Source organism: Neoarius graeffei, chromosome 16 (genome assembly GCF_027579695.1).
Source record: "Neoarius graeffei isolate fNeoGra1 chromosome 16, fNeoGra1.pri, whole genome shotgun sequence".
Classification (NCBI taxonomy): domain Eukaryota; kingdom Metazoa; phylum Chordata; class Actinopteri; order Siluriformes; family Ariidae; genus Neoarius; species Neoarius graeffei.
In genome coordinates this window covers 61526895-61542506 of record NC_083584.1, presented here as the reverse complement: position 1 = coordinate 61542506, position 15612 = coordinate 61526895, and the positions used below count along the sequence as shown (strand labels likewise).

General features: G+C 42.8%; 1 protein-coding gene across 1 annotated transcript in view; it reads right to left on the bottom strand.

The window, feature by feature from the left end:
* Positions 1–3862: 3862 nt before the first annotated feature.
* numa1 (nuclear mitotic apparatus protein 1) overlaps positions 3863–15612 on the bottom strand; it is a 31026-nt gene continuing 19276 nt past the window's right edge. The window contains exons 14-23 of the mRNA XM_060943321.1: positions 9422–13723; positions 9111–9320; positions 8766–8929; positions 8240–8516; positions 7789–7990; positions 6467–6603; positions 5955–6233; positions 5739–5825; positions 5475–5630; positions 3863–4757 (exon numbers count right to left, since the gene is read on the bottom strand). Coding sequence (XP_060799304.1) covers positions 4731–4757; positions 5475–5630; positions 5739–5825; positions 5955–6233; positions 6467–6603; positions 7789–7990; positions 8240–8516; positions 8766–8929; positions 9111–9320; positions 9422–13723 — 5841 coding nt within the window. The 3' untranslated portion in view covers positions 3863–4730. The remainder of the gene's footprint in view (positions 4758–5474; positions 5631–5738; positions 5826–5954; positions 6234–6466; positions 6604–7788; positions 7991–8239; positions 8517–8765; positions 8930–9110; positions 9321–9421; positions 13724–15612) is intronic.

Genomic DNA, 15612 nt, shown 5'->3' with positions numbered 1-15612 from the left:
ATTTTAATTGGTAAATATGACCAGGTTTACCAATAAAAAAAAATAATGGTTTTTATTGGTAAATCTGAAAAGGGAAGGAGCTTAGAATTGAGGGTAGGAACACTGAATGTGGGAACATTGACTGGCAGAGCGAGAGAGTTAGCAGGTATGATGGAAAGAAGGAAGCTGGACATTTTGTGTGTGCAGGAGACGAGGTGGAAAGGAAGCAAGGCCAAGAACATTGGAGGTGGATGCAAGTTGTTTTATTATGGAGTCGATGGAAAGAGAAATGGTGTTGGTATTGTTTTGAGTTGGTCAACACTGTGACTGATGTGAAGAGGGTGTCAGATAGAGTGATAGGCATGAAGTTAGAGATTCAATGAGTGGTAATCAATGTTGTGTGTGCGTACGCCCCACAGGTTGGATGTGAAAATGAAGAGAAAGAGTCTTTCTGGGAAAAGATGGATGAAGTGGTAGAAAGTATACCGAGGGAGGAGTGCGTGCTGATAGGAGCAGATTTCAACGGACATGTTGGCGAGGGAAACAGAGGAGATGAGGGCGTGATGGGCAGATATGGTGTAAGAGAGAGAAATGTGGAAGGGCAAATGGTGGTTGATTTTTCAAAGAGGATGAATTTGGCAATAGTCAATACGTACTTCGAGAAGAAAGAGCAGCACAGGGTGACGTTTAAGAGTGGAGGAAGATCTACCCAGGTGGACTACATACTCTGCAGAAGGGGTAACCTGAAGGAGATTGGAGACTGTAAAGTGATGGCAGGGGAGAGTGTAGCTAGACAACATCGAGTGCTTGTGTGCAGGATGAGCTTGAAAGTGAAAAAGAGGAAGCGTGAAATAGTGGAGCTGAAGATTAAGTGGTGGAAACTAAAAGAGATTGATCATCAGAAGGCGTTTAGGGAAGAAATGAGACGAGCATTGAGTGGTAATGGAAGTCTGACAGAAGATTGGGATACTACTGCTATACTAGTAAGAGAGGCAGCAAAGGAAGGTGCTAGGGTGGTTCAGGTGGATAAGGCACCATACCATAAATCCGGGGACCCGGGTTTGATCCCTCCCTGTCTCTCTCTCCCGCTCATTTCCTGTCTCTACACTGTCCTATCCAATAAAGGTGAAAACAGCCCCCAAAAAATCTAGAAAAAAATAAGTAAATGTCTCCTTACAGAATACTTCACCATAGCAACAACTGTTTTACACTGTTAAATGACATCTCAAAACCATTAGTTTTCATTTTAAAATCTCTTCTTAGTGATTTTTTTTTACAGTAAATAAGTTATTCCATCTACAGTGGTGCTTAAAAGTTTGTGAACCCTTTAGAATTTTCTATATTTCTACATAAATATGACCTAAAACATCATCAGGTTTTCACACAAGTCCTAAAAGTAGATAAAGAGAACCCAGTTAAACAAATGAGACAAAAATATTATACCTGGTCATTTATTTATTGAGGAAAATGATCCAATATTGGGGCGGCACGGTGGTGTAGTGGTTAGCGCTGTTGCCTCACAGCAAGAAGGTCCGGGTTCGAGCCCTGCGGCCGGCGAGGGCCTTTCTGTGCGGAGTTTGCATGTTCTCCCCGTGTCCGCGTGGGTTTCCTCCGGGTGCTCCGGTTTTCCCCACAGTCCAAAGACATGGAGGTTAGGTTAACTGGTGACTCTAAATTGACCGTAGGTGTGAATGTGAGTGTGAATGGCTGTCTGTGTCTATGTGTCAGCCCTGTGATGACCTGGCGACTTGTCCAGGGTGTACCCCGCCTTTCGCCCGTAGTCAGCTGGGATAGGCTCCAGCTTGCCTGCGACCCTGTAGAACAGGATAAAGCGGCTAGAGATGATGAGATGAGATGATCCAATATTATATATCTGTGAGTGGCAAAAGTATGTGAACCTCTAGGATTAGCAGTTAATTTGAAGGTGAAATTAGAGTCAGGTGTTTTCAATCAATGGGACGACAATCAGGTGTGAGTGGGCACCCTGTTTTATTTAAAGAACAGGGATCTATCAAAGCCTGAGCTTCACAGCAGATGTTTGTGGAAGTGTATCATGGCACGAACAAAGGAGATTGCTGAGGACCTCAGGAAAAGCGTTGTTGATGCTCATCAGGCTGGAAAAGGTTACAAAACCATCTCTAAAGAGTTTGCACTCCACCAATCCACAGTCAGACAGATTGTGTACAAATGGAGGAAATTCAAGACCATTGTTACCCTCCCCAGGAGTGGCCGACCAACAAAGATCACTCCAAGAGCAAGGCGTGCAATAGTCGGCAAGGTCACAAAGGACCCCAGGGTAACTTCTAAGCAACTGAAGGCCTCTCTCACATTGGCTAATGTTAACATTCATGAGTCCACCATCAGGGGAACACTGAACCACAAATGGTGTGCATGGAAGGGTTGCAAGGAGAAAGCCACTGCTCTCCAAAAAGAACATTGCTGCTCGTCTGCAGTTTGTTAAAGATCACGTGGACAAGCCAGAAGGCTATTGGAAAAATGTTTTGTGGAGGGATGAGACTGAAATAGAACTTTTTGGTTTAAATGAGAAGTGTTATGTTTGGAGAAAGGAAAACACTGCATTCCAGCATAAGAACCTTATCCCATCCGTGAAACATGGTGGTGGTAGTATCATGGTTTGGGCCTGTTTTGCTGCATCTGGGCCAGGATGGCTTGCCATCATTGATGGAACAATGAGTTCTGAATTATACCAGCCAATTCTAAAGGAAAATGTCAGGACATCTGTCCATGAACTGAATCTCAAGAGAAGGTGGGTCATGCAGCAAAACAACGACCCTAAGCACACAAGTCGTTCTACCAAAGAATGGTTAAAGAAGAATAAAGTTAATGTTTTGGAATGGCCAAGTCAAAGTCCTGACCTTAATCCAATGGAAATGTTGTGGAAGGACCTGAAGCGAGCAGTTCATGTGAGGAAACCCACCAACATCCCAGAGTTGAAGCTGTTCTGTACGGAGGAATGGGCTAAAATTCCTCCAAGCCGGTGTGCAGGACTGATCAACAGTTACCGGAAACGTTTAGTTGCAGTTATTGCTGCACAAGGGGGTCACACCAGATACTGAAAGCAAAAGGTTCACATACTTTTGCCACTCACAGATATGTAATATTGGATCATTTTCCTCAATAAATAAATGACCAAGTATAATATTTTTGTCTCATTTGTTTAACTGGGTTCTCTTTATCTACTTTTAGGACTTGTGTGAAAATCTGATGATGGTTTAGGTCATATTTATTCAAACTTTCAAGCACCACTCCATTCTGGTGCTGTCTACATTTATTTCTCCTCACTGCCACTGCTTCATTTTTCTGCATTCTTCATCAAGATCATTTCGTACACACCCAAGATGTCACGTCCCATACATTTTTTTAATGGCATAATTGTCCAAGAGGTGTTGGTTTAATGTTCATGTTAAGAAGCTCCATTTATAGTTAGTCAATTTATTCATTCCTGCTGCACTGATTATTAAACCTTTAAATCCAAGTTTTCAGAATTACCTCACAGCAAGACCTCAGAGCATCTTCAGATATCAAAATGGAGACCGTTATGTTCCGAATTTGAAAGAATTTCAACCAATTTTCCAATCTATTCACCAAAACGGGGGGGGGGGGGGGGGGGGGGGGAGACGACGACGACCGCCAAGCATTTTACTGTGTTTAAGATGCTGTAGGATTGTTCCATCCGTCTCACTGCTCAGTTTGAATTTTCAAAATGGCCGACACCAAGTAAGCACAGCTACAGCAGATTGGCTTCAGATAAGAAGCACACGGTTTAAGATGACCATTTCAGGTCTTAAACTAGTGCTTGTTCCCGATTGTTGTTGCACGACACCAGATTGAAACAAAGGGTAACCCACACACACCCACTGAGTCACTTTAATGAGAGTTTAATTCCTGTGCATAAATCTAAAATTTTTTAAAAGTGAAAAATGAAGCAAAGAATAGAAAAGAACAAATGGACAAACAAACATTTAAAAAAAATACATTGGGGGCACAAATACACACACACACACACACACACACACACACACACACACACACACACACACACACACATTAACTGAGAGGAGAAAAAAAAAAAGTCCATAATGCCAGATCAAATGGACAAACCAGAAGCATTTCAAATGCATACAGGAAGGGTGGGGAAAAGACCCACAAACGGAGAGAGAAACAAAAATTCTAAATATTTACATCTCTGTGGAAATACTGGACTAGACAAAAGCGTGTGAGCCCATTTAGCAGACGACCATTGCATTATTTAGTAAAAACATGGATAAGAGCATCTCCTAGGATTTAAAACCGCTATATAATACAATCCAGGGCTGTGCCGATAATCAGCTTTATGATTTACCACAATATACAAGACGCAGAACACGGTGGAGGAGATGGTGGTCAGAGGTTGCCGAGGTGGGCAGTGAAATCAGTTCCTTCCTGCTCGGGTCTCATAGGATAAGAACAGCAGTATTAAGGCAATAAAAGGAGTTTAGGTTTGTTTTTTAAAAAAAAACAAAAACAAAAAAAAAGTAGTGATTTTTTTTGTCTCTGCAATAATAATCATAATCAAAACTGAAAAATCTGCACAACGAGATGAGCAGTAACTGCAAGGAATTTCAAATTATGACAAATTTATAAGCATAATTACAATCCACAACCAAAACATTCAATATCTATTTTTAAAAAAACAGAATCCTGCATTGTTTCTATTGCACGTTGTTTAGAGGACGAGGAAGGATGCAGTCTCACATCTTCATCCTGAACTTCATCAACTGTAAGGGGGAGAGAGGGGAAGGGTGTTATTATAGGACTAGAATTAATCCAGCCCCCTTTATGAATCTGATACACACACACGCACACACACACACCCCACCCATGTTCACACTAGCAAGAGACAAACTGCTTGTGGCTGTGGCCTGGGGGAGGGAACAAAATTTTGAATATCTCCTCCTACTAAAATGACAGCTTGGTGTCACTTGCTGGTGAGAACCTAAGGTCATGTGGAGTTTTTGAGACACCAGATACTTCTCGTGCTCCCGATGTTTGCTTTTCTACATCCCCGTCACCACAGCTGGGGGGGGACCACCTAAAAGGCTGTGCACACGGCATTACCCGTTTATAAAAAATAAATAAATAACTTACAAAAAAAATCAGAGCAAACTGCCGAAGGCCGGGCTCTGTTTGGAGACACACAGCTCATATTTAGGGTGAGAAAAGTAAAAACAGCACATGCTCACTTTCACATGACTGTCCTGTCTTAAATGAGCTACACTTTGGACATCATATTGTCTCCTAGAGCTCCAAGAACACATCGACACACTCCAGGAACTACTTCCGCTACTTACACTCCCACCCTCTGAACAACACCAACCCTCATTTTCTCTTCATGAAGAGAGAGTTAATGAGCAGAACCAGTTAAACAGAATTTGGAAGTCTCTTGATCCCTATCTGTCTAGAAGGTGAGGGATAAATGGTTCAACCACACGTACCTTCTTTGCACTGCTGGTGGATTTTGGTGACTTTGTGCTGGCGGTGCGTGGGGATTTGCGGAATTTGTTGATGCCGCGCTGCAGCCTGCTGTCCCCACGCACAAACTTCTTAGGGGTATTATCGATTACGAACGCCATGGACTGCCTCCGATCAGCCTGCACCACACACACAAACACACACTTAAGCATCCAAAAAACACTCCCAAAAGCGTAGCCAAGGATCAAAAAGGTATGAATAAAAGCACAACACACAGATAGTCATACCAGAGACGGTGCAATGTTTTGCGAGTTGGTAGAGCGAAGATTTCTTCCTTTCGGGGTTCGAGGGAAGCAGCTGGTCAACTTCTTTGCCTGAAGGGGGGGGGGGGGGGGGTGAGAGAGAGAGAGAACAAATAGATTTAAAAAAAAGATTTGTAATAAAGAATCTACTGAACTTCGAGGTTGAACTGTGTGAGCATGTAACGACACAAGAACCCTCACCTCGGGCGTGTCCATGTCTTGTATTTGTCCCGCGGGCCGTTTGGCTGCCAGCGGGCTGCGTGTGGCTCGCACTTCCCGTGCTTTTGTGGCCTGGGGAGCACGTTGGGAGGAGGCGTGGCCATGAGCATCTGCAGCAGGCGGAGCTAGAGAGTGCCGATGAGCCATGACTGACTCCTTAAGCTGAGAGGGGATCATGGAAGCACGGCGGATGGTCTCATCAGGGTCGCCAGTACGAACTTCCTCATCGGTTACAGGCAGGTGAGAGAAACCCAGGCTGGGCTGCAGGAGAGAACAGAAAACAACCTTAATTATACATTATATTACGTACAAGTAATCCATACCGCAATATGAAGCCACACGTTTGGACAGAAATAAAGTCTAACCAATATGGGGGTTATCGGTTTGTTTCTTGATAGCTAGTGTGAGTGAGAGTAAGTTAGCTAGCATATTTTCCAGAGTTCACTCGTTTCTATAGTAGCTAACTCCTTCCCTAAACAAAGTTGTGCTTGTACCCTGGACTCCAGCGGGTAGCTGCTCTTCAGGTGAGGTAAACAGGTTTTATTACGCGACTGCAGCTCTGCAATTCTCATCCAGTCCTCAGCCAAGTGGTCCGGCTCAGGCTCAGATTCTAGACAGTACAAGCTCGAGGCTACAAACAAAGAAAAAAAAATTGTGAATTTAATACGCATCATTAAAGATTGACAAATCAATCCCCCCAGGATTTTGCGGGCCTTTTTTGTGATTGTTGCGGGCTAAAATGTCTGATGTTGCGGGGGGGGGGTTGTTGTTCCAAAAAATTGCGATGAAAGTTGCGGTGTTTTTTAGGTTTTTGTTGCGATTACATTGCGGGAGGAAGTGAAAGTTGCGAGAAATTATTGCGATTTTCTCTTTTTGTGATTAAAATTGAGTGATATGTTAAATATTAAGTTATTACTGAAAAACTATTGATTAAAAAAACAAAGACACTGAGAAATGGTCCTATAAACAACTTTACCAATATAAAAGATTACCAGGACTACAAAAATGCAGAAAAATAGGCTTTACTTATCCAAATGCACCTGTTGGTTCAAAAGTTAAAGTGCAGAGAACCTCACAGCACAACATGAAGTTACCTTAAAATATAATATAAATGCCTCAGCTTTCATGTAAGAAAAAAAACTATTAATACTAGTACTGTGTGCAGGCAGTCTCTCCTGAAGACTAAATTAAACAATAATTATAAACTAATAAAATAAATGGCTCAGGCTTCATAGAAGAAAAAAAACAATTTGAACAGAATCTCACAGTATGATGCTGAAGCTGCCTAAACAATGGAAAATAAAATACCATTTTGGCAAAAATGTTGGCATCCATTAATTTCTTGTATTAAGTAAAAAAAATAACGTAAAGTGCACACAGTCCTTCACTGTAAACATAACACACTTTCAGTAACAGAATTTAAGCCTACAGAAACACTGACTCGCACATGCAGTGTTGCCAGATACTGCTGACGTTTTCCAGCCCAAAATATGTTCAAAACCCGCCAAAATGAACTTAAAACCGCCCAATCTGGCAACACTGCACACATGCTGCTTCTCTTGAACGTATACACGGAAGTAAGGCGGAAGGTAGTTTGTCGACGTCACCAACGATTGGTCAAATTTGCAGGAAAGTTGCGGTGATTGCAACACCGCCCTGAATTCGCGGGGATTGGTTGAATTTGCGTTGATGTTGCAAATCGCAACATCGCGAAATCCTGGAGCGTCTGACAAATAGAAGGAGAAAGGAAGACAAAAGCAGAAAGACAGACACACACACAAAAAGATAAAGCTGGTTAAATGCATGTCCGACTCACCTCGTGGGGGAACGTTGCTGTGCACGTTGCTACGACGATACCCAGGAAGGCTGAGAAGTTTGCTGGGATCCTCAAAGATCTCTGCAGACACAGGGCGAGTTTTATGGGAGGCCGGATCTTTTGCACGTAGAGACGGAACAGAGTGCGGGCTGAAGAAAGAGTCGTCTATGTCTGCCGCGCCCCCATCACCGAGAGGAGTTTTCTACAGAGAACAAAAACAGTGATTAAAAAATTTAAAATCTGAATCCAAAAAACAAATCTATTAAAATCAATCCCACTAATCTGTTCCATAACATGAAAATCACTAAACACAATATCAGTATCCTCACTTTAGACCTTGAGGCAGAGATTCAGGACAGCGCACAGTGATATTTTCCACATCGTTATGATATTGCTATAAAACAACAACAACAAAAAAAAATGTACATGGTTTCTCTGAGGCCCCCCCCACCTTGAACATGGTGATGTCGATGATTTGTGTGGTGCGTCGTTTCCGGACCGAAGAGCTAGGCTTCCTCGCCGAATCCAGAGTCAGCTCTCCGAATGACGTAATGCTGCTTTCGAGTCTGTGATCCGGAGATGTGCCGTCACGTTTCTTAGTGCGAGGCATCATGGGAGTGAAGTACAACGTCTCTCGGGATCCACCGTTTTGAGCACGACGCTTTGCTGCTAATCGTTCAGAACTTCGGACCAAAGGAGTGTTGGACTCATCAGACACGGACTGTTTACTGCTTAGAGAGAGCACGAGAGCAACAGAGAGCACGAATGAGATTCCAGTAGTGATGTCACTTTTTTCCAACCCCCCCCAAACAACTTGAACCAAGCAAATAAAAGCACTGAACAGTTGTCCAGATGCTTGCATGTGGACAGTCTTTGGGACCATCTGGAAATGGTTGGTAAAATGGGTCAACCATCGATATATCATGTCAAGACAACTTCCAGACAAGTGATCTTCAATAAAGAAATAAGGATGTTACCCAGTGGCACTTAGAGAATCATTCAAGTCGAGGTCCAAGCTGTCCATGCTGGTATTCTGTGGATTTTCTGGGATTTTCAAATAAATGCTTTCTCGGTGTTTCACCTGGACACTTTGGCCTCCCTGCCTTCTCAGTTCTCTTAACTGACGGTCTGCATAATCCAACTACAAAAAAAAAAAAAAATTGATAACATATACAAGTTTTAAACAAACTAACCTTGTGACTGTCCATGTTACAGTCCAAGACAGCTGTTCAACTCCATGGTTAATTTAGCTTCTACAGAACTTTTAGCTAACACAAAAGTTAAGTGCTGGAACAAACCAAGTTTAATGACAATCCACTTACCTGTGTCTCCAGACTCTTGACCTTTATCGTTAAACTCTTCTCAGAATCCTTGATCTTCTCCAGCTCCATGGAGACTTGTTTTAACTCCACCTTCAAGTCCTTTGCCTCACGCTCACTGGCTTCCAGAGAGGCCTGAAGGGTCTGACGTGCTTCCTGCTCTTCGTGAAGTTGTTGTTTTTTACCGTTGTAATGAGTTTTCGCTTTTTCTACCTATCAGGAAAACCAAAGAAAGGCGTGATCATCTGAACTGAAAAAACTCCACCTGGTACCACTTTTTGGCATAAAGGAAAAGGAATGATAATGATGCTCACCTGTCCTTTGTAGTGCTCCACGGTTTCAGTCTTCACCTTGAGCTGCTCCTGTAGTTCTTGATTCTGCAGCTCTTTCTTTTGGATCGCCTCTTTCATAGCTCGGATTGATTCACGCTGTCCTTTCAGCTTTGCCTCCAACTCTGCACCAAGTCTCTGGGAGGAGTCACCCTCCCTCTGAAGCAACTGATTTACTAAAGACAGATGTTCCTTTTCTTTTTTCAGTGTCTTCACCTCCTGCTGCAAGGCACTCTGTAGGTCATTCACAGCCTCCTGCTGTGCCCTTTTCTCAGACTGGAGAGACTGGTTTACAGAAGCAAGGGCATCTTTCTCCTTTGCCAAAGTTTCCAGTTGCTGATGGTACTCCTCAAGGTCCCGTTTTGTCTTGAGGCGCAGGTCAGAAACTGCTTTCTCCAAGACTTCGTTAGCCTGACAGGCATCTTGCTTCTGCTTCTCAGACTCTTTAAACTGATCTTGAAGCAAGCTCAACTCCAATTCTCTCTCCAATGCAAGTTTAGAGGCTTCTTCAAACTGGACTTGAAGTTGAGCAACCTTTGTCTCCAATTCAGCCCTTAGAGCCTTCTCAGATTCTTGAGTGCTTAGCCTTGAAGCATCTTGCTGCTTTACTTCTTGCTGAAGATTTCTTATGTCAGCCTCCCTTTTATCAGCTAGTATTGAAAATTCTTTAATCTTCACCTGTAGTTCCTCAACTTGGTTTTCAAGCTCAATTTCTCGCTGTTGGGCGACTTGTTTGACAGAGGCCAGATCTGCTCTCGCCTTCTGGGCTGCCTCAAGGTCTTCAAGAAGGGATTGGTTCACCGAGGCAAGGTGATCCTTCTCGGTCTTGAAGGTCTCTAGATCTTTGTGGTATTTATTTTTGTTTTCTTGCACAGCAGCCTTGAGGGCATTTAACTCCTCATGTTGCCTCATTTTCTCTGCCTGGAGGTTCTGGTTCACCAAGGCAAGCTGCTCCTTCTCATTCTTCAAGGTTTCCAGATCTTTTTCATGTTCATCTTTGTTCTCTTGCAGATCAGCCTTGAGGGCATTCAACTCCTCCTGTTGACAAGTTTTCTCTGCCTGGAGGTTGTGGCACTCACTCTGGAGGGACCGGTTCACAGAACAGAGATGTTCCTGTTCCTTCTTCAAAGTTTCTAATTCTTGGTGGTACCCATCTTGGGAATTCTGTAGGTCAGCCTTGAGAGCATTTAACATCTCTTGGTGTCCCTTGTTCTCTGCTTGCAAGGTTTGGCATGCAGTCTGAAGGGACTGGTTCACTGAAGAGAGCTGATCCCTCTCATTCTTTAAAATCTCCAGATCTTTTTCATATTTACCTTTGTTTTCTTGCAGGTCAGCCTTAAGGGCATTCAACTCCTCCAGCTGCACCTTATTCTCTGCCTGCAAGTTCTGACACTTACTCTCAAGGGACTGACTCATTGAGGTGAGATGGTCTTTCTCCTTCTTCAAAGTTTCAAACTCCTGCTGGTACCCATCTTGGGCATTCTGTAGGTCCACCTTTACTGCACTTAGTGTCTCCTGTTGCTTTTTGTTCTCTGCCTGCAAGTTCTGATACTCCGTCTGAAGTAACTGGTTCACCGAAGATAGATGTTCCTGTTCCTTTTTCAAGGTTTCTACCTCTTGCTGGTACCCAATCTGTGTGTTCTGGAGATCAGCCTTTAAGGTGTTCATAGCCTCATGTTGACTTTTGTTCTTTATATGCAAGTTCTGAGATTCAACCTGGAGAGTCTCGTTTACTGAAGAAAGGTGTTCGTTCTCCTTTTTCAGGATCTCCAAATCTTTCTGAAACCCATCCTGGGTTTTCTGAAGATCAGCCTTCAGGGTATTTAGAACCTCTTGCTGTCCTTTGTTCTCAGTCTGCAAGCTCTGCCACTCATCCTGGAGATGCTCCTTCTCCTTTTTCAGGGCTTCTATATTTCGCTCATATTCTTCTTGGGTGCTCTGCAGGTCAGCCTTAAATGCATTTACTGTCTCTTGTTGCTCTTTGCTCTGTGCTTGCAAGGTCTGGCATTCACTTTGAAGAGACTCATTTACCAAAGCCAGGTGTTCCTTTTCCTTTTTTAAGCTCTCTAAATCTTGCTGGAACCTATCCAAATCTCGCTTCCGTTTACTGCAAAGCTCAGTCACGGTCCTCTCTAAAGTTTCCTTGGCCTGACATGCTTCACTAGCAAGGGTCTCCTTCTGTTGGTACAGGAGCTCCATTTGTTTCAGCTTGTCTTCCGTTGACTCCAAAATCTCAGTTTTAACTGTGGTCTGGTGCTTGGCAGACTCAAGTTGCACCTTTAAGTCTACCACGTTCTCAAGTTCTTTCTGAAGAGCTTCTTCAGATTTTTGAAGGAGTTTCCGGTTGTATTCTTCCTGTTCCTTCATCTTTTCATGAAGAGAACCAAGCTGCATTTCTCTTTCAGAAGCAAGAGTAGCAAGCTCCTGAACTCTGGCTTGAAGTTCCGTTACCTCCCTTTGAAGCTCTTTACGTTGAATCTCTTCAATTTCCAGAGCTTTTACTCTGAGATTCGCTTGATGCTGAACCTCCTCTTGAAGCTTGCGTAATTCAGATTGTCTTTCTGCAGCTAGTGTAGTTGCTTCTGCAAGTTGATTCTGAAGTTGAGCCAAGTTTTCCTCCAGAGATCGGTTTTGTTCGGCTAAAACAGAAACTTCTCGTACTTTCTGGAGTGCGACATCCTGTTGACAAGACATTTCTTCTTTGAGGGAATTAATCTCATTTAAAGACTCCTCCAACTTCTTCAAATGTCCATCAATCTCCTGCTGCAGTTGTGTAACTTCCAGTCTTAAAGTCTGCTCCTGGGCTTCATGGGCCTCTTTTGAAGCCTTAAAACTAATTTCCAAGGTTGCAACTCTCTGCCTTTCAGAAGAAAGCTCTTCCTTTAAATCCTTTAACTGCTGGACAAGAGCTTCCAGAGTTTTAACTTTCTCTGAGAGAAGTTTCTCAGCTTCGGCAAGCTGTACCTTCAGTTCTGCAATAGCAAGCATCTGTTCTTCAGCTTCCTTTTGGTGAAGATCACGCATTTCAATGGACTTCACCTCAACAGACTGAAGACTGTCCTTAAGGGACTGGATCTCTCCTTCCTTCTGTTCAAGCACCACCTTCAAGTGTTGAACTTCCTGGTCTTTGGATACCACATCCTGACTCAATTGTTGCGAAAGCCCTTCTACCTCCATGAGCTGCCTTTGCAGATTTTCTGCCTCATTTTGAAGGTGGGCCAATTCCTTTTGTTGTATGACGAGATCTCCATCTTTAGAAACAATTTTTTCTTTCAGCACTGACACTTCAGATTCACTTTGCTTCAGTGATTCAACAGTTCCCTCAATCTTACTTTGTAATTCTGATATTTTGCTCTGATTATCTGTAATAATTTGCTGCAGTTCCATCTCCTTTTCCTCTTTGGCCTTGTTTACAAGAGCCAGTTGTGATTGGGCTCGAGCTTGCTCCTCCAATAGACTTGCTTTAAGGTCCATTCCTTCTTGGGTTAATGTCTCTATACAAGATTCAGCCTCGAGTTTCTGATGCTTCATTTTGCGAAGCTCCTGACTCAGAGTTTCGAGTTCGGCAAACATCTCATGAGCTTTTTGCTCCTGTTTTTGGAACTTTTCCTCCATCAAAGCTGCCTGCTGCTCTTTCACTGCAAGAAGCTCATCACCTCTTTTTCTCTCTGCATCAATCTCCATTTGCAGATTTGCAACAGTATTATCCAGTGCAGAGATCCTGGCTCGGAGAGAGGCATTCTCCTCCACCACTTTTTGATGGTCTGCCAGCTTTTTTTCATATTCCACAAGGGAAATTTGAGCATTTTGCAGGTCACCCCTGACAGCATTAAGAAGTTGCTGCTGTGTTGCATTTTCTGCCTCCATGTTTTGGCACCTGGATTGTAGCATATTAACAGTATCCTCCAAGGAAGCGACCTTTGCCTCCAGCATCCCACGTTGCTGACGAAGTTCAGCAGATGCAGCAATCTCTGCTGTTAACTGTACTTCTAGCTTTTGAAGACGAGCCAGATCAGTTTCCAAAGCTGCTATCTGGGAGGTAAGAGCATCCTGTTTGGTCTTTGAGGCATGTTCCTGAGCATCCTTCTCTGCTTGTATAGTGTTTATTGTCTGCTGAAGATCTGAAATGCGTCCCTCCAAGTGGAGGGTTTTCTTTTCAAAAGAGCTTCGTTCTTCTGCCAATAGTGCTTCAACATCCGTTTTCTCCTTCTCAAGGAGAGAAATGGCTTCTTCACACTGGGAAAGTTTTAGAGTCAAGTCGGCGAGTTCCTGCTTTAGTTTTTCCCGCTGTGGAGGGAGGAATTGGCATTTTAAACAAAACAAAAAGATAGATTAGCAAAACGTGTCTTAAAGAAAATATACTAGTAGTGTTGATGTACGTGCTGAGCAATGAGGTCAACTCTAAGACTGGGTCATCAGTAGTCAGAACATAAAATCTCTCAAACTCAATATGGTACTGGCTGAGTTACTTGAAAAATACTGCATTAAAAACAAGCCTTGCATAACCTAGTGCAGAAAAATCTCCATACCTTGTGTACAATACTATATCCATGTATACAATATGTTGTAAATTCTCCATCATGTCAATAAAAGAACAAGAGTGCTCTGAGAGTACAATATCCCTCGCTGGCAACTCGGCCATAACTCTGGTAAAATCTGACTGATTTGAATGAAATTGCAATATGCGTATTACCGACATATGACAAAGAATCCTGCCAAGTTTTGTGAAATTCCTCCACAAATTGTGAGAAGAGTTGATTTCAGAAAGTGAGCACCCTTCCTGGGACGGACGGACATCGCCATGGCATAATCCCCCTTCGGGCCTTTCAGCCAGCGGGGGATAAAAACTGTGAGGGAAGTTGATTTCGGAAAGCAAGCACACCTTGAGGAAATTTCCAAAGTACAAGTCTGTCAATAATCAAGGGCATAACTCTGGGAAAATTTGCCCAAATTAAACGAAATTTAAATCTGCGTATAACGGTCATATAACAAAGCCTTTTGCCAAGTTTGGTGAAATTCCTCCACAACCTGTGAGAGGAGTTGATTTCAGAAGAACGTACACCCTCATGAAATTGTCAAAGTACAAGTTATTTAATCAAGGGTCAAAACTCTGGGAAAATTATCACAAACGAAATTAAATCGCAATCTGTGTATTACCGTCATATAACAAGGCCTTTTGCCAAGCTTCGAAAAATTCGTCCACAAATTGTGAGAGGAGTCGATGTCAGAAGGCGAGCACACCTTTATGAAATTGTGAAAGTACAAGGTTGTTAATCAAGGGCTGTAACTCTGGTAAAATGCGACCGAACTGAACAAAATCTGCGTATTACCGAGATATAACAATGCCTTTTACCAAGTTTGGTGAAATTCCTCCACAAATTGTGAGAGGAGTTGACTGCAGAAGGAAAACACTCTTGTGAAATTGTCAAAAGCATAAATTTTGTTATTCAAGGACTGTAACTCTGGTAAAACAAGACGGAATTGAACGAAATTACAATATGCATATTACCGACATATAACAAACAAAGAATCCTGCCAAGTTTCATGAAATTCCTCCAAAAATTGAGGGGAGTTGATTTCAGAAGGTGAGTACCCTTCCCGGGACAGACATCACCATGACATAATCCCCCTTCGGGCCCTTCAGCCAGCGGGGGATAAAAACTGTGAGGGAAGTTGATTTCGGAAAGCAAGCACACCTTGAGGAAATTTCCAAAGTACAAGTCTGTCAATAATCAAGGGCATAACTCTGGGAAAATTTGCCCAAATTAAACAAAATTTCAATCTGCGTATAACGGTCATATAACAAAGCCTTTTGCCAAGTTTGGTGAAATTCCTCCACAAACTGTGAGAGGAGTTGATTTCAGAAGAACGTACACCCTCATGAAATTGTCAAAGTACAAGTTATTTAATCAAGGGTCAAAACTCTGGGAAAAATATCACAAATGAAATGAAATCGCAATCTGCGCATTACCGTCATATAACAAGGGCTTTTGCCAAGCTTCGAAAAATTCGTCCACAAATTCTGAGAGGAGTCGATGTCAGAAGGCGAGCACACCTTTATGAAATTGTGAAAGTACAAGGTTGTTAATCAAGGGCTGTAACTCTGGTAAAATGCGACCGAACTGAACAAAATCTGCGTATTACCGAGATATAACAATGCCTTTTACCAAGTTGGG